This window comes from Clinocottus analis, unplaced genomic scaffold, assembly GCF_023055335.1.
Source record: "Clinocottus analis isolate CAN_PGR_092001 unplaced genomic scaffold, fCliAna1.0.p SCAF_4, whole genome shotgun sequence".
In the NCBI taxonomy this organism is placed as follows: domain Eukaryota; kingdom Metazoa; phylum Chordata; class Actinopteri; order Perciformes; family Cottidae; genus Clinocottus; species Clinocottus analis.
Genome location: NW_027176153.1, coordinates 22,197,679 through 22,219,471, shown reverse-complemented (window position 1 = coordinate 22,219,471; position 21,793 = coordinate 22,197,679). Strand labels below are relative to the sequence as shown.

Below are 21,793 nucleotides of genomic sequence, written 5' to 3'. Positions count from 1 at the left end.
CACTACGACGTGTTGATGTTGCTGCATGATTTAAGGTGAACTTCCTCATTCCTCACATAGTTTTCACTCGTTATCTAACAGACCAGACGTGGCCGGGTCCTTTGATCTCTTCTCATTTTTAATGATGAAGTAACAAAGCTATTAATACACTTGACAACTACTTCGACATGACTCAGACATGTATAATGGATTTACTCACAGATTGTTTGCCAACACTGGAGTAAGGTCAGTGTGGGATTTAAAGTAACGTGAAGCAGTTCACCAGGACATGACGTCGGCTCCACTGCTATGAAATGTCCTCGTCCTCATTGCTGTACTGGATTTACTCAAAGAAGTTCCAGTCTGAGGATGTAGGAGCTGATATTGTTGCTGTTTTACTGATAATAAGGAGCATTATTTATTAATGATGTGAGATGTTTGCTTTATTTAGATTACATCTTTGATGGTGTTTTCTTTATTCCTTTAGTTTAGTTATTTTTTCTTCTTTATAATATTTAGTTCATTAGAATTGGCTCACACTGCGGCCACCTCTGGGCCTTATATTAGGCAGCTAGGTATAGGACCAGCATGCACCTGGGTGGATCTTTAGTTGTTTTGTTTTTTTTACCAGAGAGTCAGTGTTAGCCATCGTTTCTGTGTTTTTTAATTTGATTGCTTATTTTTTTTGGGATGACATAGAAACTTTGCGTTGGACAACGGACTCTCACGCCTGTACACACACAGCCACGAGGAATCAATAGTCCTTTAAGTTTGAAAGGGCCACTAGATGGGACTTAACAGTGTAAATGGTTCAGTGACCTTGTGCCACAATGCAAGCAACTGATGAAGTCATTTGTGGAAATGTAATGAAATACAAATGAAACATCAAAAGACTTGATGAGCACAGATGAATCCACAATGTCAGAATTCTTGGGACCTCATAACTTCTATTGCATTAGATAATATGACCTCATACTGGGGTCAGGCTATGTAGTGGTCTTGTTCAGCCTTTTTCTTTTCCAGTCAAGTGTCAGAAGATGCTGCAGATTTCCATTAGGAAATGGAAACGGATAGCAGCTTCTTCCCTCGGTGGGAACAATGGAATTCTCTATATTCCATGTTCTAAGGGCTAAATAACCATGGCCACTTCAAGTCACCATAAAAAAAAAACGCAGAAAGATTGTAAAGCTACCTGGTCTACATTTGAGAAGCTGAGGAAAGAGTGAGCTGACACAGAAAACTGGGTAAAATACATTTCACGTGTAGTCAAACTTCCGAGCTGTTCCCTCTCGCGCTCCTACAGTGTCCTACAGTCATTTCTTCATCCCTACAATGGAGTTCTTGTGTGCTACTGTCTGAGAGAAGCCGCAGAAATGCCTTGGCGCAGGACCCGGAGACGTCATGGATTCCTGAGTGTGGGGCTTTGCAGGAAAGCCCTGAGTCTCCGACATGGACCGGCTCCAGGTTTCCATGGCAAAGGCGCACAAACAGGAGGAAACACTGAGGGAATCCCGTTATTTTACAGCATTGGAGCATTATAAACACCCAGAGCGGGGAAGGAAGCCGCTCTTGATACACAAGTAATCCTTATAGAGCTCGAGGAAGGGGGACTTCATACCAGAACCGTTCCTGTAGCTGCTGCGGCTGCATGCTGGGGTTTCGTTTGTAAAAGAGAGTTTACGCGCAGCTGCTGTTTCGCAGCTTGAAGTTTTTCAACGTAAAGACATTCAGAGAGCTCTTTTTTTGTCTCTTTTCAGTATTTTTCAACTGAAGAGAGCTTCATCTGCTGTGATTTTTTTCGCGGAAATTATTTTTATTTTTTTTTGTTCGTTTTCGTATCCAGATGTTTAGAGAGACTTGGAGGCTGGCTCAGTACCACACCATGAGGTCGATGGATCAAGGTACTGCTGAAGTGTTGTGATTCATCTGGTAATCAAACCATTTGATTTCTAATTGCTGGAGTAGTTATAGCCCTGCGGGGTGTGGAAGTCTGTGATGATGTGAGCTGTGATGTCGTGTGTTAGTGGACTGTCCGGTAGTTTTTGGATGTTGACGTTTGGGTCGAGTTTGAGTTGATCCTCGCACGGCAGCGCGTGCCTCAACACCGGGAAGCGCTCAGACAGAAGCACATCATTTCATTTAATTAATGAGGAAATACTGTATTTCATCGGTGCCAATAGGAGCACCACGTTGGATATTAATACACACAACGGTTTAGTTATGACACGTTATCAAACTATGTCATCATATGTAAACAGACAGAGCTATTTCTACATTTTAAAGTGAGCTTACTTATATTGGTTGTGTGATGTGGTCCCAAGTTTGTCTTATAAGATTGAAATGTGGTCTTTACCCCAACGACTTTCTCCTCGATTACTCTCATTTTCATGATCTGGCTCATGTACACTTTTGACACTTCGGTTCATTTGTGTTGAGTATCCACAAATGATGCCTATAATCAATAACTGATGAATGGAGTTGAATCGCCACCAACGAAGATCAAAACATTGAAATTGAAAGTTTCCCATGGGCGCTGTGCGTCTGTTTGTTTTGCTGACTGAGCATGTGCTACTACAACAGGAAGGAACGCCCGAGTGTCTGCGCGGCGTCGTGCGTAATGGGGATTCCCTCAGGAGCGCATTCTTTACGAAGTGACGCATCTCATCTTATCTCCAGGTCTTCTGATTGATTTCATGATACCCAATCCACTCAGGGAACATGATGAGTCCACTACTACTACTACTACTACTACTACTACTACTACTACTACTACTACTACTACTACTACTACTACTACTACTACTACACACACACAACTGCACCCTATTTAAATGGATGGTGTAAGTCAGTTGTTGCGCAGGTGATGAGCCCAGTCAGCACCCTGCTGTGTCACTGTCACGTGTCAGACACCCGGGGGCAGCACCAGGCTGCGCTGTCTGTCAGGAGACTCGCAATAACCTGTTGATCTCATCCAAACTGCACTTAAGCTTTCTTTTCTTTCTTTCTTTCTTTCTCTCCCTCCTCTTTTTCGACGCGTAAACGGAGAGGAGAGGCGTGATCAGACACAGAGATGAACTCGAGCATTTATTGTGAAAAAATAGACCCGCCTTCATCTGAAAATAACCTCAGCGCGAGGCTGAAACAGGAAACCTGTCGCAGGCTCACGCGTTACGTTGACACTTGAGCAGGTCACAGCAGCGCCGCAGCACCTCCATCACGTCTCACGGTCGCTTCGCCTCGAGCTTGAAGGAGTCTTGGGGGGGGGGGGAAAAGACAGATGACCTCTTTTTACGACGACAAGGATTTGGAGGAAGAGCTCAGTCGAGTCAACTGCCCAGATGAGGATTTGGAGTTTGAGTACTTGTTTGAATATGAGCCACCTTGCAGCGACTTCGCTGCGGGAGATCAAGGTTTGTCCGGAGCTCGTTGGCAAACTTGAGTTGACTCCTTTCTGCCTCTCTCGGTCATGTCAAGGCTCAAACTTAATGGGCTTTCATTCCTTTGTATTCACGTGAATGCAGAGGAACATCAGGAAGTCAATGTGACATGCATGTTGATGGGCTTCTGACTTGTGGATGTGAGAGATGATGTCAACATGAGGAGGCTTTTTTTGGGGGGGCTGAAAGATGTGCTTTTGAAACCATTTGATTTTGATTTTAGAGAGGGTGCACAATAGTATCTGTGATGAATTGAGAGAAAAAAATGCTGTTATACTTAGTAATAATGAAAATGAATCTGTTGTGATGAGATTTCCTCTTCCCTCCCGTGCAGATGATCCCAACCTCGCGCCTCACAAAGTCCTCGGCCCTGAGTCGGAGCAGGCTTTCCGTCTGGAGGAGGCCTCCCCTTACGGCATCAAGTCCTGCAGTCCCTCCTACGGTGACCACAACACTGAGCTCCTCTCGGGCTATGAGAACCAGGAGGCCAGACACTACCTGGACAATACCCGGCCTGCGGGCCTGGCCCTGAGCCCGCGGATCGAAATCACCCCGTCCCGTGAGCACTACCACCACGGCCGGGACTCCCTGCAGAACCACCACCTGAACATTAGCCCGAGGCCCACCCTCGCCGTGCCTGGCCACGAGAACCAATCGTACCGCGAGCCCCAGTGCCTGAGTCCCGCCAGCAGCAACTCCTCCGCCAGCTGGCACTCGGAGAGCTACTCCCCCTGGGCGTCTCCTTGCGTGTCCCCGAGCAGCGGCCAGAACACCGGCGACCTGTGCCCCAGGTTACAGAACATCCACGCTGGCTCCCCGCGCACCTCCCCCGGCACCTCCCCGCGCACCAGCCTAGCCGAGGACGGCTGCCTGGGCGCCCGCTCGCCCTCCTCCGGGCCCGGCTCCCGCTCGGCCTCCCCGCAGGGCAAGCGCACCTACGACATGTACAGGAATCCGGGCTTGGTCCCGGGGCACCGCTCCCGCAGTCCCTCCCCTCACAGCGGCCACGAAGAGCACAACATCGGCGGCCACTACACACACAACAGCCTCGCCGACGCCATTAATGGCTTCGGCGCCGGGCAGCCGGGCCTGGTGCCCACTAAAATAGTCAAGACGTCAAACCAGGTTTACACTCTGTACCCAGAGAACCACGCGGAAGGGAACTACTTGGTGTCCTGCGACCAGGACGTCAAAAACAAACCTGCCGCTGAGCCCTTCTTTGTCATCCCCCCAATCTGGTCCAAGCCGCTGGTTTCCAGCATCTGCAGGTAAACTATAGCAGGAAGGTCAGGGGGTCTGTTTCTCAAGGTTAACACAATCCACAAAAAGACCCATTCCATCTTCTAAGAGCATCACTTTGAATGATTTCCCGTTATTCATACTCTTTCTGCCCCGTAGCATCCCCGTGGCGTCTCTCCCGCCGCTGGAATGGCCGATGCCCAGACGCACGGACCAGTACGAGCTCCACATCGAGGTGCAGCCCAAACCGCACCACAGGGCTCACTACGAGACCGAGGGGAGCCGGGGCGCAGTCAAAGCCCCCACGGGAGGACATCCTATTGTGCAGGTACGGCCCCCCGAAAACGAGGACGGGAGTGAACAAAAGCGCTTCAAAGTCATTGAAGCTCCAACACAGTTTTCACAGTTAACACTTCAACGCTGCAAAGTGGTGAGCAACCACACGAAGACACGCCGTCAGGTTTGACCAGTAAATTACTGTAACCTTCCAGTTTGGGAGCCTGAGGCGGCCCCCACGATGCGATGGCGTGCATAATGGTATTTCCTACTCATTATGCACTCAGCGGTGGTGTTGTTGCCCTGGGCCAGCTGTATGAAAATGACTCAATGTGAGTTCCTCTGGCTTTTTTCTCATCGCACCTTTTTTCTTATTTCTCACTTTCTAAAACAAATCATTAAAGCATGCCCCCCCCCCCCCAGACATATGACACACTGTAACCGCCCTGTAGCCTCATGAAAAGCCTCGCAACTGAACTCGGGTCAGTGAGCAACAACCAAGCTTCTTTTTTTTTTCTTCTTCTTCTGCCTCCCGGCTTAAAATAGTTTGCCGTTGTGCGCCCTCGCCCCCACGGTTTTTACACCACACAAACAGGCCTGTGTTCGTGTTGTCCCCGACTTCCTCTTACACACTGGTTTGTTGACTGCGTGGGTCTCGTATATATTAAGACGCTGACTTAAAGTGTTGAAACACTCTCCAGACACGTGTAAAAGAAAATGAATGGTGCCTGTGGTTGAGGTAATTGTAGAGAGGGGGTGAAAAGGAAAGTCTGCTAATATTTCTCAGTCACAACATGGATTTCAGACGCAGCGTGTCGAAAATTAGCCGTGACACACTTGTGGCTCGCCGTGCGGTCCGAGAATAGGTTCGACTTCCCTTCCTCTGTGTTACTGTGGCAACATCTCGAAGCTTGTTTTCCTGTCGGTTGATAGTCGGGTCTTGTTGGAAATATAAAGCTTCTCTCTCGCTTCTTTTCCATTTTCTGCCCATCCCTAAAAACAAAAAAACAAAAAAAGGCCTCACCCTGAGGTCAGTTCTGCCTGGTTTGCCCGGCCAATCAGATGGTCAGGCCTGGCTAGCCACCGCTGCACTCCTTCACCTCGTCTTTCCATCCTCTTCTCCTCCTTCGTCTCCCTCTGTTTTTCCTCCTTCCTCCCTTCTTCTCCCTCTCTCTCTCTCTCTCTCTCGTACCCTCCACTTTACTTTTCCTACACTGCTTTCTGTCATGACTCACTGCTCCTGCCACTGCCATGACAACTCACCACCGCTCACATGGCCTGTTGAGTGTTTGCAGTCAGCTTCCTCTGTTTCACCCCCGAGTGTCAGCTACCTGCGTTATACGCCGCCGGCGTGCTCGTTCACGTTGCCGTCGCTTCCAGCTCACATCCAGCAGCTGCTGCGGGATTACATCCAGTCAGGATTTCTAAAATGTGACGGATGGATGCTGTGTGTATTGTTTTTTTCTTCCTGACCACAATGAAAATAATAAATACCAGTGGGGAAAAATACCTTTTTAAATAAACTGGTTATTTCCCAGGAATTGAGAGTAACTGCAGCATCACTTTCTACAGTTAAAATAGTCTTTAAAAGAAGTAACATGCCGTGTTTGTGCGGCCCCTGTGCAACCGCTTCATGGTGATGTGTTATCTTAAAGGTTATGCACAACACTGTTTGCACAAAAACAGCATTTAGATGCTTTGTGGTTTTTGCAGGTTTCCTCAGGAGGCACTCTGAGGTTAAAAGTAACATCTCTCTCTCTATCTCTCTATCTCCAGTTCACAGCTCCACCTATCTCAATACTTCCATGCCACATGTGTCAGTCAGGCTGGAGGTTTAGGACGCCTTCAGTCAGGACTCTTCTAGTCGTGAACGAGCACAAGGCCGTATAGGATGTGAGCTCTCTCTGCTGGTTTCTGTTTAAGGCTGCAGAAAGAAGACTTGTGCGTTTACACGTGGGTCTGACTCTGATTAGTCACCTCTGGGGGGGGGAAACCACATCTGGAAAGGGAGAGTTAGAACAGGCGGCTATGGGGAAAATCAACCACTTTAAAGTGATTTCAGTCATACGGGTTTCTCTGTCGGTTCGCAAGTGATTTTTTTTTTCTTCTCTTTTTGTGTGTCTGCAGTTACACGGCTACAGAGGCAAGGAGCCACTCGGCCTGCAGATTTTCATCGGCACAGCCGACGAGCGCATCCTCAAGCCCCACGCCTTCTATCAAGTCCACCGCATCACCGGTAAAACCGTCACAACCACCAGCTACGAGAAGGTCATCCACGGCACCAAAGTCCTCGAGATCCCGCTGGAGCCGAAGAACAACATGAGAGCCATGTGAGGACTGAATGAGGATTCATGAATTACTACTAACCGTCTCCGTTGTCAGGTTTTTTTTTTTGCTCACACGTTCGTCGTTCTTCTCACAGAATCGATTGCGCCGGGATCCTGAAGCTCAGGAACGCCGACATCGAGCTGCGGAAGGGCGAGACGGACGTCGGTCGGAAAAACACCCGCGTTCGCCTCGTGTTCCGCGTGCACATACCTCAGCCCGGAGGACAGCACGTCTCTCTCCAAGTGGCCTCGCATCCCATCGAGTGCTGTAAGCCGCTGCTCGACAAACGCTTTTGTGATGTGCTTTGAAACTCTTTGCAAACTGTGGAACCAATTTTGGCTCCAGACCTCTTTTTCCCTGTGTTTGAGTCGTCGTAGGAACCCTAAATTAATTACAATACTTGTGTTTATTGTATGTATTTGTTTAGCAAAGTCTTGCTGAAAAATGTATAGATGTAAAAAAAAATCTATTTTAAAAGATATTTTGATCGTCACTATGAACATCCAGCATGATATGAGCCAGATTCCCCAAAAATGCCTCCTGGAGCGGTCAATAAGACACCTTTATGGAAAGATTAGGACCTAAAGAATCAGAATCTGCAACAAAAATCACAATAAAACAAAGCCTTGGCCTGTTATAAAGAAGTTTCAGTCAAAAAACTGTGTCGTTCGGTTCGAAAATGGAAAAATATTACGTATTTTATGCCAAAAGACTGTCTGAATGGGGCATGCTGGGACTTAAAATGGGCGTGGGAGGATTTTCGCACGGTTTCCAAAAGGTATTTTGAAAAAAATGCTTTGATTTCGTGAAGGATTTATGAATTATATGAACATATGCTTCACTTTGAGGTCCAACTGCTGATGTTTTTTATCAGTTGCCAAAACTTTATTCAGAATAAATCTATATATAAAAAAAGAGGAACCCGCATTCAAATGAGTTTGGAACTTGTCAGATAGTCCAAAGTCCTGCACACAAAGATGTCTTTATGCAACCAGGGTCCAGTAGGTGGGCGCTGTGTGTGTGTGTGTATGTGTGTGTGTGTGTGTGTGTGTGTGTGTGTCACTGTATCTGTTTGCATGTGTGCAGTAGTAAAGTCTGTGTTTGGGTACATCAGTGCATGTGTACACAGCGTTATTAAAGCCCCTGGTGTAATCAAAACTCAAACAAGAGGGCCCTTTATCTGGCTTTGACTAACAGCCTGGTCCAGAAACAACATTCATCATATCATGATGGGCGTAAAATCCAATATGCTCCTTTTTAAATTGTAAAAAAAAAAGACATTTATGACGCAGTTTCCTCATCTGTTTTCCCCCGATCACATCGAGGGGCAGAACAACCGGTATTACCCGTCTGTCTCTGCGAGTAGAATCGTTGCGTCGGTGAAAAAGCAATCGAGTGTAAAAGTTGCTCGCGGTGACACACCTGTGACACATCTGTCAGGCCCGTTGATAAGCAGACTGTTCAGGGATGTTGTGTTTGAGGAGGCGACCCCTCTCCCCTCCCCCCTCCCCTCCCCGGCTGGTGTCATCCACTTTCTTTCATCCGCTCGTGGTGCAAAACCTGCTCAAAGGTCACCCCCATTGTTTGTCGACACCTCGGCTCGCCTCAGTGAGTGTGGAGTTGACAAAAAGGTGCAACATGAGGAAGTGCTACTGGCATAACACTCCTATATTCAAACTGTACTCCTTTTCCATCAGATGCAAACAGAATTGATTGATTCCCACCAGACAAAAAAAAAAGACAATTCAACAAAAGGTTTTTGGCAAACTACTACAACTGATTATCAAAATAGTTGCCATGTTATTTTTCTGTTAATCAATTCATAATTTCAGCTCTACTTGTGGTAAAAACGTGTTTACGTGCTCAACATTCTCCTTCCGTGAGTGTGTGTGTGTGTGTGTGTGTGTACATGTAACACAGCGCCCCTCTTTGTGTCCCGGCAGCCCAGCGCTCGGCACACGAGCTTCCCATGGTGGAGAAGCAGGACATGGACAGCTGCTCCGTTCTGGGCGGCCAGCAGATGATCCTGACCGGGCAAAACTTCAGCTCCGATTCCAAGGTCATTTTTTTGGAGAAAGCCCAGGGTGAGTGGCGTCCAAATCGCCGGCATCACAAACAACCCGCGGGAGAGTCGCATGCTCTATTTAAACAGTGTTTGACAGGCTTTTGGAGACGCACATTTATAAAACCTGTTCTGCTTTCATGCATCTGTTAAGCTCTGCTACACCATGTCACAGTCACACCATCACACACAAGCGTGAACAATGACTCATGGGTATCCGTGTCTGTGCATAACACATTCAAAAGCGTTCACATTTCACCACCATCATTGTATAGCTGGAGCCACACGAGTTATTTGCATGATCCCAATGATAACACTGCAGTCTCACTTCCCTTTGTCCTGTCCTTCCTCCCTGTCTACTACGACGTGTTATCACAACTGAGACGAGCCTTTTTGTTGTGTGATTAATAGCTCTGTGCGTCACGTGACATGCCACATGTGTGTTGATGCATCTGGTTGAAACTGGATGGAAGGAGAAGGATTTATGGTCCGTCAATGGCAGTGAAATATGTTGTATTATGTAATGTTAGGTCGTTTCAAAGGTGAACAGTTGTGCTAAACTACTTGTCTGATATTGTGACTCACTGACTCCACTTCTGCTGGAGAGCTTTGCTTTCTCAAGGCTCACGCTACCTCCGCTAAAAGTTAGGCCCTGGCTACTTTCTCCCCCCCCCCCCCCCCTCTTCTCCGGGGTTCCCTGCCGACGTGTTACGACACACCACAGTAATGGATAGTAAGACACAGGCGGAAAAAAAAGAAACCTTACGCGGAGGGGTCTCCATTGTTTTGGAGAGTTTGTGTATGACACAAAGTTCTGGACCGTTGCATCTGTGAAATCTCTCTGGACGAGAGACAGCTGCCTCTGGCCGGAGCTCCCTTGGCTTCCCATGCTTTGGCCGGGGGAAGGGTTGTACGCAGCGAAGGAAAGCTGCCACGGCCGAGCCAAGCCTGCCCGGGCTCTCCCTCCAGTTCCTCCCCTCGCACACACAAGAGTCGGGGTATCCCTGAGAGTAGAATTGCAACAAAACGCAAACAAACGCAAACGCCAAGAAAGCAGTAGTCATCACGTTTTGCAGGACGTGGAGAGAGTTGATCATGAAAATAAAGTTCAGAAGAGAAGTTGGCAAAGTGTGTGGAATCCCCCTTTTCTCCTGCTGACTCATTGAAGCCATGTGTTTTTAATTTGACAGAGGGTTTCCCACCTACAGTAACAGCCAAGCTGAACTCCCCGCAGCATGTGTCGCAGCATCGGGGCATACGGAGTTTACATTTTCGAGCACATTTAGCTTCATATGTTTTTTCAGCTAAACAAGCGCTTGGGTTTAATCTGATGAAGAGTTACGTAACATTTCACAAACCGCAATCGTGACAGACATGAAGCAGAGCGAGGCCTGCGGTTCTCACCGCATCCGAGCCAATGATGTGTGTCCGTCGCTGCTGCGCTCCTCTTTCTGATTGGTGGAAGGCGCCCACGTGGTCGCGTTAACGCTGCAGACCATCTCTAACCTTCAGCTGTGTGAGAGGGAGTTGTTTTAAAAGCGATATCATGGACATGCACAAAGAGGCCTTTTCTGTCTACGTGAACTTTGAATGAATTGTTGCCAGACAGACGTTATGCTGGATTCACATCTACGGTGTTTAACTGTGTTCACATTAGTGAAATATAATGAACTAGTGTTTTTGGAAAACACAAAGACAGAATAAAGGTTTTTCTTGAATGCTTGGGAATCAGAATTTTCCAAATTTTCTGTCACGCCCCACTTTGGAGGAAGCAAAATGTTCGGGCCCCAACAACATGGAACAAAATGGTCCAACTTATTGAGACGCCTCCATCCGTGTTTTTTTAATGAATAGATTAAAGAAAATGTAAATCCCTTTCAAGTCAACCAGATTGCTCCATCTGACAAGAACTAATAGCATGTGCAATCACTTTGTTAAAACAATGCAAATAAAGTTATATATGTGCAAAAAAACCCCTCATATTTGGCAAAAAAGATGAGCAAGGAAGCCGGTTGGATCCCTGTTTTCTCCCCATAGTTTCATGTTGAAGTGTCCTTGAGCAAGGCACTGAAGCCCCAGAGCTTCACAGCAGCACAAAGCTTCTTCATTACTAAGGATGGTGACATGCAGAGAATAATTCCCCCACTGTGGGATTAATAAAGGATTATTTTAAAAAAAAAAGAAAAAGTTTTTTGATTTTTTTTAAAAAATCTGCATCTCCCCCCCTGCGTCCCACCTGTAATACCTCCGCGCCCCACTAGAGGGTCGCGCCCCACCGTTTGAGAACGACTGGTCTTGTGCATCTTGAAACAATCGACCTTACTTACTTCCCTGCAGAGTTAATTACCACATTGTCTAAGACTCGTTTTTCTCTCTTCTCTCTTCCATCTAGATGGGCAGCAAATCTGGGAAATGGAAGCAACAGTGGACAAAGACAAGAGCCAGCCTGTAAGTGTCAATTAGAACAGTTTCTTGAACACACCCTGTAAAAAGCGCTAAGAGAGTCAATTGTCCTGATTCAGTGGTTCAGTTCCAACACATAACTGAGCGCTGTCTTGCAGAGCATGCTGTTTGTGGAAGTGCCGTCATACCGAGACTCGTCTGTCTGCCATTCTGCCAAAGTGAACTTCTACGTCATTAATGGCAAGAGGAAGCGCAGCCAGCCGCAGCATTTCTCCTACACGCCGCTGTCATGTAAGAATGCTGCTCGGCTCTTTGTGCGATGCTTCGTGTGGGGATGTACAGAAGCCATTATCATTGTTAGAACATAGAAAATCTTCCTCATCAATTTCCCTCAGACTCTTAACGGCTATATCTTTTTTTTTTCTCAGCTCCATCCATCAAGACGGAGCCCATAGATGAATATGAAGCGGACCACATGGGGTTCACCGTGCCTCAGATCTTGGGCTTATCCCCCCATTCCTACTACCACAACCCGCGCGGCGTCCTTCATCCAGACAACGGCCTGGTCTCCAGCATGGCCTCCTGCCAGCGCCTCAGCTCCAGCCTCCCGAGCCCAGACGCCCGTTTCCAGCAGCAGAGCGCGGCCATCGTGTACTCCCGCGGGGGGAAGAGTCTGAGCGGCGGCCCCGGCCTTTACCAGCAGACCGCCGGGTTGATGCCGGACCCCCACCGGTCGGTGCTGGTCCACACGGGCTCCCCGGCTCAGTCCGCGGGTCCCCTCGGTGCGGGCCAGCACCCTTCCATCATCCAGTTCTCCCCCACGAACCACCACCTGCTCCGGGGAGGTGACCCTCAACCTCTCGCCGACCCGCTGCCCGACAACCAGCAGATCATCTACTGCGATGGCTACTCCCCGCAGGCCGCCGCCGCCGCCGCCAACTCGCCCACATCCCCCCAGGCCCAGACGGCGGCGACCCACGCACAGCACTACCCCACCGTCATCCAGCAGCAGCAGCAGCAGCAGCCGTACGCGCAGAAGGAGCAGCAGAAAGGCCGCAATCCGCCCGGCGCCGAGCAGATGGAGGAGGCGCCGGGAGACGGTCAGAGGAGGGTGACGGTCAAGGAGGAGAACTTGGACCAGGCCTACCTAGATGATGGTGAGTGTAAGTTCATGCTTTTATACTCTGCGTGAGTGGCGGGCAGCTTGTTGTGGTCACAGTGTGTGTCTTTATCAGCTAAATGGTGTGAGTAGGGGAGAAGGAAAAAAAAGAAGCAGGAAAACAAGTCACGGATACGTGGAATTTTCTCTCTGTCGAAAAAGATGGATGATAAGAAAATTTGACTTTTCCGAAGAACAATTCAAGGATATTTACAGTGTGATCTACGTGCTATAGTATCCCTCTGATGTGAGCCAACAGAAAGAGCTCACACTGTTAAAACAATCCCCGCCAGGAGGTGCAGTTATGTTCCACTCAAGGTGGAAATAACAGGGATTATGAGTCATGTGTTTATACTTACTCTTGTCAACCCCATTAACCCTCTGACAGAATTAATGTCAGGCCAACATCCAGCCGCGGGCATGAGGTTGAACCTCTTCTTTAGTTTGGGAGTTTAAAAGGTTCTCCAAACTATATTGTGTTTAATCTCAAGCGCGTGTCAGGTCTGATTCTCGCTCTATCGGGCCCTGGGCTCCGCCTGGCAGGAAATGAGATTATTTTTTTAATATCTCACGTTAAAGACAGAGCGAGCGAGAGGGAGGGAGTTAGCAAAAAAACTGTCACTCGGCGGCTGGCCGCCTGGACATGTTGACACTGTTATGAAGTGAAAAACAACTTCCATGGCAACCATTGTCAAACAGTGGAACGGGGCTGCCTGGGAGAGCTGGGGAAAGCCTCTTTGTTTGTTATAGTTGGACGGCGCTTCTCCTTGGCCTTGCGCCCCTCGATTCTGTGGGGGAACCCACCAGAGGATTAGCTTTTTTTCCGACCACGGGATTCTGCCAATCTGGCACAAGAAATTCCTATTTGCAGCTGCTCTCCTCCAGAAGACGACGGCTGATCCCTGCAAGATAGCAGGGGAGGGCGGAGGGTAGTTTTTTCAGGAAAAGGGAAGGGGCTGCTGTGTGTGTGTGTGTGTGTGTGTGGGTTTCAATGGAAAAAATGAAACGAAGAAAAAAGGGCCAATGGAATTTGTGTTTTTTGGATGGAACTTGCAGGGTTTCCCTCCACAGTAAACAGCAACAGGGCTGCGAGTCGGTGAATTAACACAGAGTCAGAGGAACAGTCGAACTGTTTGATCCTCCCATCATCAAGACTTGATGACCGCCAGTCAGCTTTGCCAGGTTCCTTTGCATCTTTGTTTAATTATAGTTTGTATTTTAAATAGCCCCACTATCTTTCCAAAGAACTGCAGGAGATTTTTTTGCATTATTTTTAAACTACAATATAATGATTCCTCTATAATACCACATCCCTGAATGTTTAACCTGTAGAAAACTGTGGAACCAATTTTGTCTCCAGGCTTCCTTTTTTCTCTGTGTTTGAGTCATCGTAGGAACCCCAAATTAAGTCCAATACTTGTGTTTATTGTATGTATTTGTTCAGCAAAGTCTTGGGGAAAAAAAGTGTATCTGCAAAAAAAAAAATCACTTTTAAAAGATATTTTGATCGTAAGTTTGAACATCCAGCATGATATGAGCCAGATTCCCCAAAAATGCCTCCTCGAGCGGTCAATAAGACACCTTTTTGGAAAGATTAGGACCTAAAGAATCAGAATCCGCAACAAAAATCACAATGAAACAAAGCCTTGGTCTGTTAGGAAGGAGTTTCAGTCAGAAAACTGGGTCGCTTGGTTCAAAAATGGAAAAATATTACGTATTTTATGCCAAAAGATTGTCTGAATTGAGCATGCTGGGACTTAAAATTGGCACGGGAGGTTTTTCGCGCAGTTTACAAAAGATTAAAGTGCATAATGCCGGATAGTCTGCTGCATTTTATCAACGCTTTAGTGATGAAAATAAAGGGGGACTTCCCGATATGTATATATAAAAAAGTGAGAAGATAAGAGAGCCAAAAAAAAATCCCATCTATGTGCGACTCCAAAATGTAAGTCATTTAAGTAGCGACCATCAAACACATCTTTACGAAAGTGAGATTGTCAACATTGCTCATAGAGACGTGTTTCAGTCTGTTGTCATTTGTGAAAACGGGGGACGCCACATCCTGGCATCGTCACAGTGCTGTGGTGGATAACCGTCTCATCTGAACACGCTAGAACTGTGTCAACTTTAGTCAAGAGTGTTAACTGAAAGTCAGGCATTTCATTTTCTGCCCAAACTTGACTCATAATCTCCCACACACAAGTTCCCATGCCTCCTGTTGGTGCTCAAACAATAGACAGTCTGTTGATGGATAACTAAATAAAAAATATCAATCTATTCAGCGAAAAAGATACCCCCATGTGGGGGAGTCTGCCTTTTGCCTTCGGACCACAAAGGTCAAGAACATCCAGCGTGTCTCACATAGTTTGTTGAAAACAGTGAAAGAGCCTCTGGCATAGTCTCCAAAGGCTGCGAGTGACAGATTTAGTGGGTGTGGAATAAAGCCCAGAGGCAGTGGAGCAGGTGAAATGGTTCCAGCAGGTAGAGATCGGGGGCGGGAGAGATAAAGCACACAGCAACCGCCTTGGCGGACACGCATTAGTCTCAGCTCACTTCCATCCCATTTGAAAAGGCTTGATCAAATACGCGGCTTCGCTACAAGCGCAGTGATGACAACTGCTCTAAAGCCATCAGTCACCTCAGGGAGTTTGCTCATGCGTGTAGATTTTTGTCGGCCTAAAACGATTCTCACGGGACCGTATGTACAGGGCGCTGTCATCGGTGCTCTCCGTACCGTGAAGAGATCTCGAGCCGGGAGGTAAAAGGTTCGATCCCTCCTTCCAGCTGTCCGCACATTGAAGTGTTGAGTGAGCAAGACGCTGAACTCCAAAGGTCAAATTTCTACTACGTACTGTACCTTTTTATGTATATGACGATTCTAATGAAGTCTAAAGTGTATCAGCATAGCTAAAAAACACTAAACGGAGAGTAGTACAGGTCAGGGCTGATGGGAATGGCATTAATATTACAACCCAAATATTGACCTGTAGGTGGGGTCAGATAAAAAGTGAAAATGTATGAAATTCATCCGGACTGGAATATAAATGTGTGTGCCCAATATTACAACAATCTAGCCAAGAGCTGTTGAGACCCAAAACAACATTTAGTTTCATCAAACAAAGAAAAAAAAGCTCACTGAGCATTCGCGGAGGTTTCTTCTCTGGTATTTGACGTAGCGCTGACGCGGCCTTTCTCGCCACCTACTGGCCCGGCGAGCGTTTAGAGCTGTACCGTGTACGCATATATCTCGTAAAACGAAGATTGAGCCAGTGCCGTTGCGATAGCCATTTTGGTGCCTTCAGCGTAACTTAAACATGGACTTAACTGAAAGAGACGCGCGGGCATCATCTCGCAGTTTCTCGCTGTACTCGTGTAGACGGGGCCCGACTCCCTAAAGCCTCATTTTAACTTCACAATACATGTACGCACTGAGATGGATACATCTTCCATTGGACTGGTATAAGAAACAAATCTCTTCTCAGTCGGTGTAGAAATAATCAAGAACAGCAGCAACCGACAACACTTTTTAAATACGAGTGTGTCAGCAGTGTTTGAAGACGATCAATGAAAACGTGAGCGCTCACACACCGTAACACTTGATAGATTAGTAGTGATTAGCTGACTTTACTTTCTCTTTCCAGCTTCAGGCCGTCTTTACAATCCCTCGTTAGCTCCGAACGGACGGCGCGTCCTTCAACGCACAAACACATACACTGTAGTATCATGCAAATAGTTGCAGACACGCAAACGCACACATTCCAGCTCGCTCGCAGCAGGCGGTGTGCAGCGACTGAGTCAGCTACTGTACAGGGTCTCTCTCTCTCTCTCTCTCTCTCTCTCTCTCTCTCTGTCTGTGTCTCTCTCCTCTCACAGCCGGTCGGTAAACAGAGCAGCTCATTGGTGCAGAACTCAGGAGCCAGACACCTAGCTATTGAACAAACTGGCCCGAGTGTTCCCCGGGCCAGCCTCAAATAGCCGCTCCGTGCCAACCCTTCATTAGATCCAGTAAAGCCCCCACTGTGTGTTGCCCCACTGTGGCGCTTCTGCTGCTTCTCTGAGCTTTTTTTTTTTTTTTTTATGCTCAGGAAAAATCCTGTGGCACCGTTGGGGAGATGAAAGTTCCTTTAAGGCATTGGGTGTCAGAGGGAATTCTACTACAGACTAAAATAAACAGGGACGCTGATGGTGTGACGACAGCAGAGCACCCAGTTTGGCCGCCGCTGTGTTTTTTTGCAACCCCTCTGATTTTGCTCTGGCTATAAAATGTGCTCAGTGTTGAGCCGCTGTAATGGCTTGTTTCTCTTTCACATCTGCAAATGATCAGATAGAAAGAGAGACAGACAAAGATTGGTTTGTTGGATGGAAGAGAATATATGTCTCGTAGCTTAATTTGGTTTCATAACACTGCATCATTTCAATTAAGAGTAATATTTTCTCTCCAGGATCAAATGGGTCCAAATGCTTTTATTTGAGCTCCTAACAGCTAGTCTTTGAAAAAAAAAAAAAATGGCGTCACCTTGCAAGTTAAATGTTTCAGCTTGTTTTGTGGCAAACCGTTCTGCCCTCAACAGTCTCCCATCTGCTTAGCGATGGTGTGTGTGGGTTCGGCGGTGTCTGCTTTCATTCCACATGTGTTTTAATAGTTGCACCCTTTGCCTCGCCAGCAGGGCTTTAAATAGAGGGAACACGAGTAAACTGAATAAAGTCCCTCAATCTCTTAAAATCAGGCAGCGACATTCAGTATCTTTGAACAGATTCTTTCAATGGTGACTGTCGTTGATAGCTTCACGGTTTTCGTCTTTCATTCATACTTTTGAGGTTTAGGGGAATGGTTTGACTTATTAGCCTTTTTACCAATAGTTAGAACAGATAAGATGATTGATGCGGTCTCATCGTAGTCCATTGAAAATGAAGCTACAGACCAAAGCTAATTAGCAGAGCATAGCTTAACTTAGCTTTGCATAAAGATTGGAAATGGAGTAAACAGCTAGACTTACAAAAACCTTTCAAACTTACTAATAAATACATTAGGTTTTGTTGGTTTCCTTACGAAAAACCAACCAGGTTAGCCTTTTCCCCTCATTTTCAGTCTTGATGGTAAGCTAAGATAATTTGCTTAGTTTAGCGAATTAGCTAAGCTTACAGCTGTGTGCTGTAGCTTCATAATATAAACATACTATGTACTTTTAATAAGCGGATCTTCTGATCTAACTCATGGCGAGACAGCAAAGGAACTAGAACATCTTTTTAAAGGTTAATACACAACACAAAAGTTGTACGGCACTAACATACGGCATTAATGTTTTTACAAACTGCTAATGATACTAATATTCAGATTTGAACATTTTGAACTTTAGTTGAATAACCCCATCCCGTTACCGTGGTTACAAAAGCCCGTGCACAATATGCTCTGCAATGTCTTGTGTACAGGCAAAAAGCTTTTTTGGCCCACATTGAAATACTTCTATTACTCATCGACCCTAATGAGTTCCCCGAGGCATGGTGGAAGCGGTGGCACCAGCTTATAATGTCTCCAAGTGCCAGTGTACACACACACACACACACACACACACAGTAGGCTCGCGGGCCTGGGCTCCCCCGATAAACACAGCTCCACACAGACAGTGTGGCATATCTGCAGAGATGACATCGACAGTCCTTTCCCGCTGAATGCAGAAGTACTTGATGAAAGTGTGACATCGTGACTGTGTTTAAACAGTCACAGGTAGTTACACTTCCTCTTCGCGTCACTTCTCGGCTGTCGGCGACTGTTTTATTCCCACGTACACAACAGAGCTTCACATACTTGCATATTGGCAGATATAACTTTTTGTTGTTATATTTTCAATGCACTACATCGGTTTCACGCCACCTTGATTCTATTTTTGGAACCATGACACCGAAAGTTTCCATTTCAACCATCCTCTTTTGTTGATGTAGATACACACACACACACACACACACACACACACACACACACACACACACACACTTTGAAAGATCCGAGCAACAGGGAGTTATCACTTATAGGCGCTAGCATAGCTCTACCTCTGGTGGTTACTCCACATTAATGCAGCCTGTATCCATCCTCCATCAAGACAACGCACACGAGTGTCAATCAGACCTTAAGGTATAGGTCGACAGTATTTCAGTTATATAATCAATTTCACTTTCTGATGTTGGCTGTTTTAACAGTATTTTAGGATGTTTTGGTTAAATTGTTCGAATCAATCCAGTCACTGTTTAACATCCTTCTCTTTCTTTGCTTTACAGTGAATGAGATCATAAGCAAGGACCTGACGGGCGTTCAGGCCAGCGGACAGACATAGAGGACGGAGCCGAGCAGGAAATTACAACATACCCCCATCCTCACCCTCCAACACACACACACACACACACACACACACACACACATACACATGTACACACACACACACACACACAGACATGGTCTTCAGCCTTCCATGGAGGTGACGCACATCCACCAACAATCAGACCTTCTCTTCCTCATTTTTTTCTTTAGCGACAGAGGAATAAATATTAGCTCCCGGCTGCTGTGTTTGCTTTTGGATGTTTTTAGGCAATAAACAGCTTAATTTGGCAAACAGAAGAATTCATTTGACCCATAAACGTCTGCCACAATCAACCCAGAAGGTCTCTAAAAACACTGAAACAACAGGTGACTGTGCCTTATTTTGTTGACTTGTTGTTGACTTTAGATGCAGTTTGCGTTCCAGAGGAATAGCGATAAAATGAAACAAAGCATTCGCCATACTGTTCAGGTTCTGACCTCACACCGGTTTGCCTCTCACATGTGTGCCTCATACTGGTGAATGACAGTTGTGTAGCATGCAGCAGTTCAAATTGACAGATTTTCTATTTCAAGTGAATTGGTTGGTCAATAGCTTGATTTTTGCTCCAAAGATTCAGCCCAAATATTATATATCAAATATGTCATGTGGCCAAAAAGCTTGCCATCTTGTTTTGTTTCATTCTCCTTTGCACAAAATGCGTTGATTGTTTGACTTCATATGCAGTTTTTACATGAAAAGATTGTCTCGAGCTTGAAAGCGGATCATCTCATTGTTAGTACAGTTTTCTGATGAAGTGAAGCGCACACTGCCTTAACCCTTTTCAAATGAACTACGCCTCCTAATATGCACTGTTTTCAATAACAGGGGGTCAATGTTATTACTTTTTTTTACATACTATTTGAGTCATGTGAATAATGTACCATTTTATATTCATACAATCTATATATTGCATTATATTCAGGTCATAGTGCCAAAGTGGCTTCACAGAGGCCTGCCATGCGACGGCGATTGCATGGCTCTACATCGTTTTCATGTTTTTTTGCTTGAGTAGATTTTTCTTCCAATCTTGCAATGAAAATAATACAAAAAATGGATCTGAAGTCTGGCTCATGCAAGCTCAGTAAAAGATTCTGTACCCAAAAATGTCAAAATGGTCTTTTTGCTTTTTTAAAATCTATGTTTTTGTCCAATTTATTGGTATTGCTCTTAAAATTGATTGTAATACATGATGTGGCTGCTTCCACAGTCTCAACCAAAAATATTCCAAAGCTTGTATCTGTGTACTTTTTTGTGTATCGTTACAATTTTAGTGTATCCATAATGACAATCGTGATACTCGGAGCTCCATGCCGTATGCAGAAGCTTCATGCTCTCTGAAGTAAAGAGCAACATGATGTCATTGTACTTCATACACACTGTAAGCACAGTCGGGGAACACAGTGTGTACAACTCATGTGCTAATGCAGCTTGCTTTGACGGGAAAAGCTGTATTTTAAAACAATATTGTTGTAATATTTCACTGAGTGAATTGGAGTATACTGAAAGTGCATCGTGCCATTTTCTATGATTGTAAAGAGAAAAATGTTGCAAGTGAAGTAAAGCGGTAAAAACACAATTAAGGGAAAATGTAAAATTGAATCTCAGTTTTTAATAATGGAAATGCACCTATTTGATATAAAAAGATTTTATTTTGTAATATTAGTAAAGCTAATATCGATCTATTCATGATATTGTTCATTGAGCCAGTGCATTTGACATTTCTTGAATGTAATCTATAATAAATATATTTTCCCCTTTTTTTGTAAATATTAAGGTGTAAGTGTCCACGTCTTATAAAAATAGAAACAATATGTTGTCTGTTAAGTGTCTGTTACATGTCTTGTGCTTATAAATTACACAAAGTTCTAGTTATCATCATATCTTATCTGTTTTGTTACAATGTAAAACTTTTTACAAAGTGAAGACATTATCTAAAAATGTTTAATCTGCCTTTAATAGTTTATATTTTTGTTTCTGCATTTGTTATTATTATTTTACAATCGTTCAAGAAATCATTAGAAGTGAAAATGTTATTAATTCTGTCTTATTGTATTGGCTTCGTGGTTGTTGTGTCTACTAGACTTTGTGCCACCTTAAAAAAAAATCTGTTTCATGCTATTTTTGTATCCTTAAAAGTAGCAATAAATAATACCCATATACATCGCAATTGTCTTCGTTTTGATGCATTATTCCTCTGCAGTTAGTCATGGATGAATGAATGCACGAGTGACCGATTAAACATGCCTTTAACGTCCCGACCCGGGAACATAAGTACCGTCGCTGTGTGCAGTAAAGACGGCTCAGAGGTGTCTCTTCGCTCTCCGTGCTCCCGATTATGAGAGGAAAATTGAAAATGAGTCGACCCGCAGTAGACGGTGACTCATCAAGCGCTCCTCTCCGGTCCTGAACAGCCGGACTCAAGGGGAGACTGTTTGTTTGTAATGTATTTCATTTAACATCAAAAACTGTTTTAACCCAGTAAAAACATGTGCTATTTACACAGACACACACGTCCCGTGTACCATGCACACACACACACACACACACAGCTTCAAAA

General features: G+C 45.6%; 1 protein-coding gene across 2 annotated transcripts; it reads left to right on the top strand.

Moving 5' to 3' along the window:
• The first annotated feature begins 3,256 nt into the window (after positions 1 to 3,256).
• nfatc2a (nuclear factor of activated T cells 2a) lies at positions 3,257 to 21,403 on the top strand. 2 transcript variants are annotated; one of them, XM_068597345.1, is made up of 10 exons: positions 3,257 to 3,389; positions 3,751 to 4,684; positions 4,815 to 4,983; positions 7,059 to 7,261; positions 7,354 to 7,526; positions 9,203 to 9,343; positions 11,714 to 11,769; positions 11,883 to 12,015; positions 12,153 to 12,881; positions 19,157 to 21,403. In XM_068597345.1, the coding sequence occupies exons 1-10, from the start codon at positions 3,257 to 3,259 to the stop codon at positions 19,210 to 19,212; spliced, it is 2,727 nt and encodes a 908-aa protein (XP_068453446.1). In that variant the 3' UTR covers positions 19,213 to 21,403. The 2 variants fall into 2 exon arrangements, with proteins under 2 accessions (XP_068453446.1, XP_068453445.1); XM_068597344.1 differs by having other exon boundaries at positions 12,153 to 12,887.
• Positions 21,404 to 21,793: the final 390 nt, after the last annotated feature.

Coding starts and splice junctions, on each gene's coding strand:
- nfatc2a (XM_068597344.1), top strand. CDS start 3,257: ATGACCTCTTTTTACGACGACAAGGATTTGGAGGAAGAGCTCAGTCGA. Junction 7,527..9,202: donor CTCGCATCCCATCGAGTGCT/GTAAGCCGCTGC, acceptor GTGTCCCGGCAG/CCCAGCGCTCGGCACACGAG. Junction 9,344..11,713: donor TTTTTTGGAGAAAGCCCAGG/GTGAGTGGCGTC, acceptor TCTTCCATCTAG/ATGGGCAGCAAATCTGGGAA.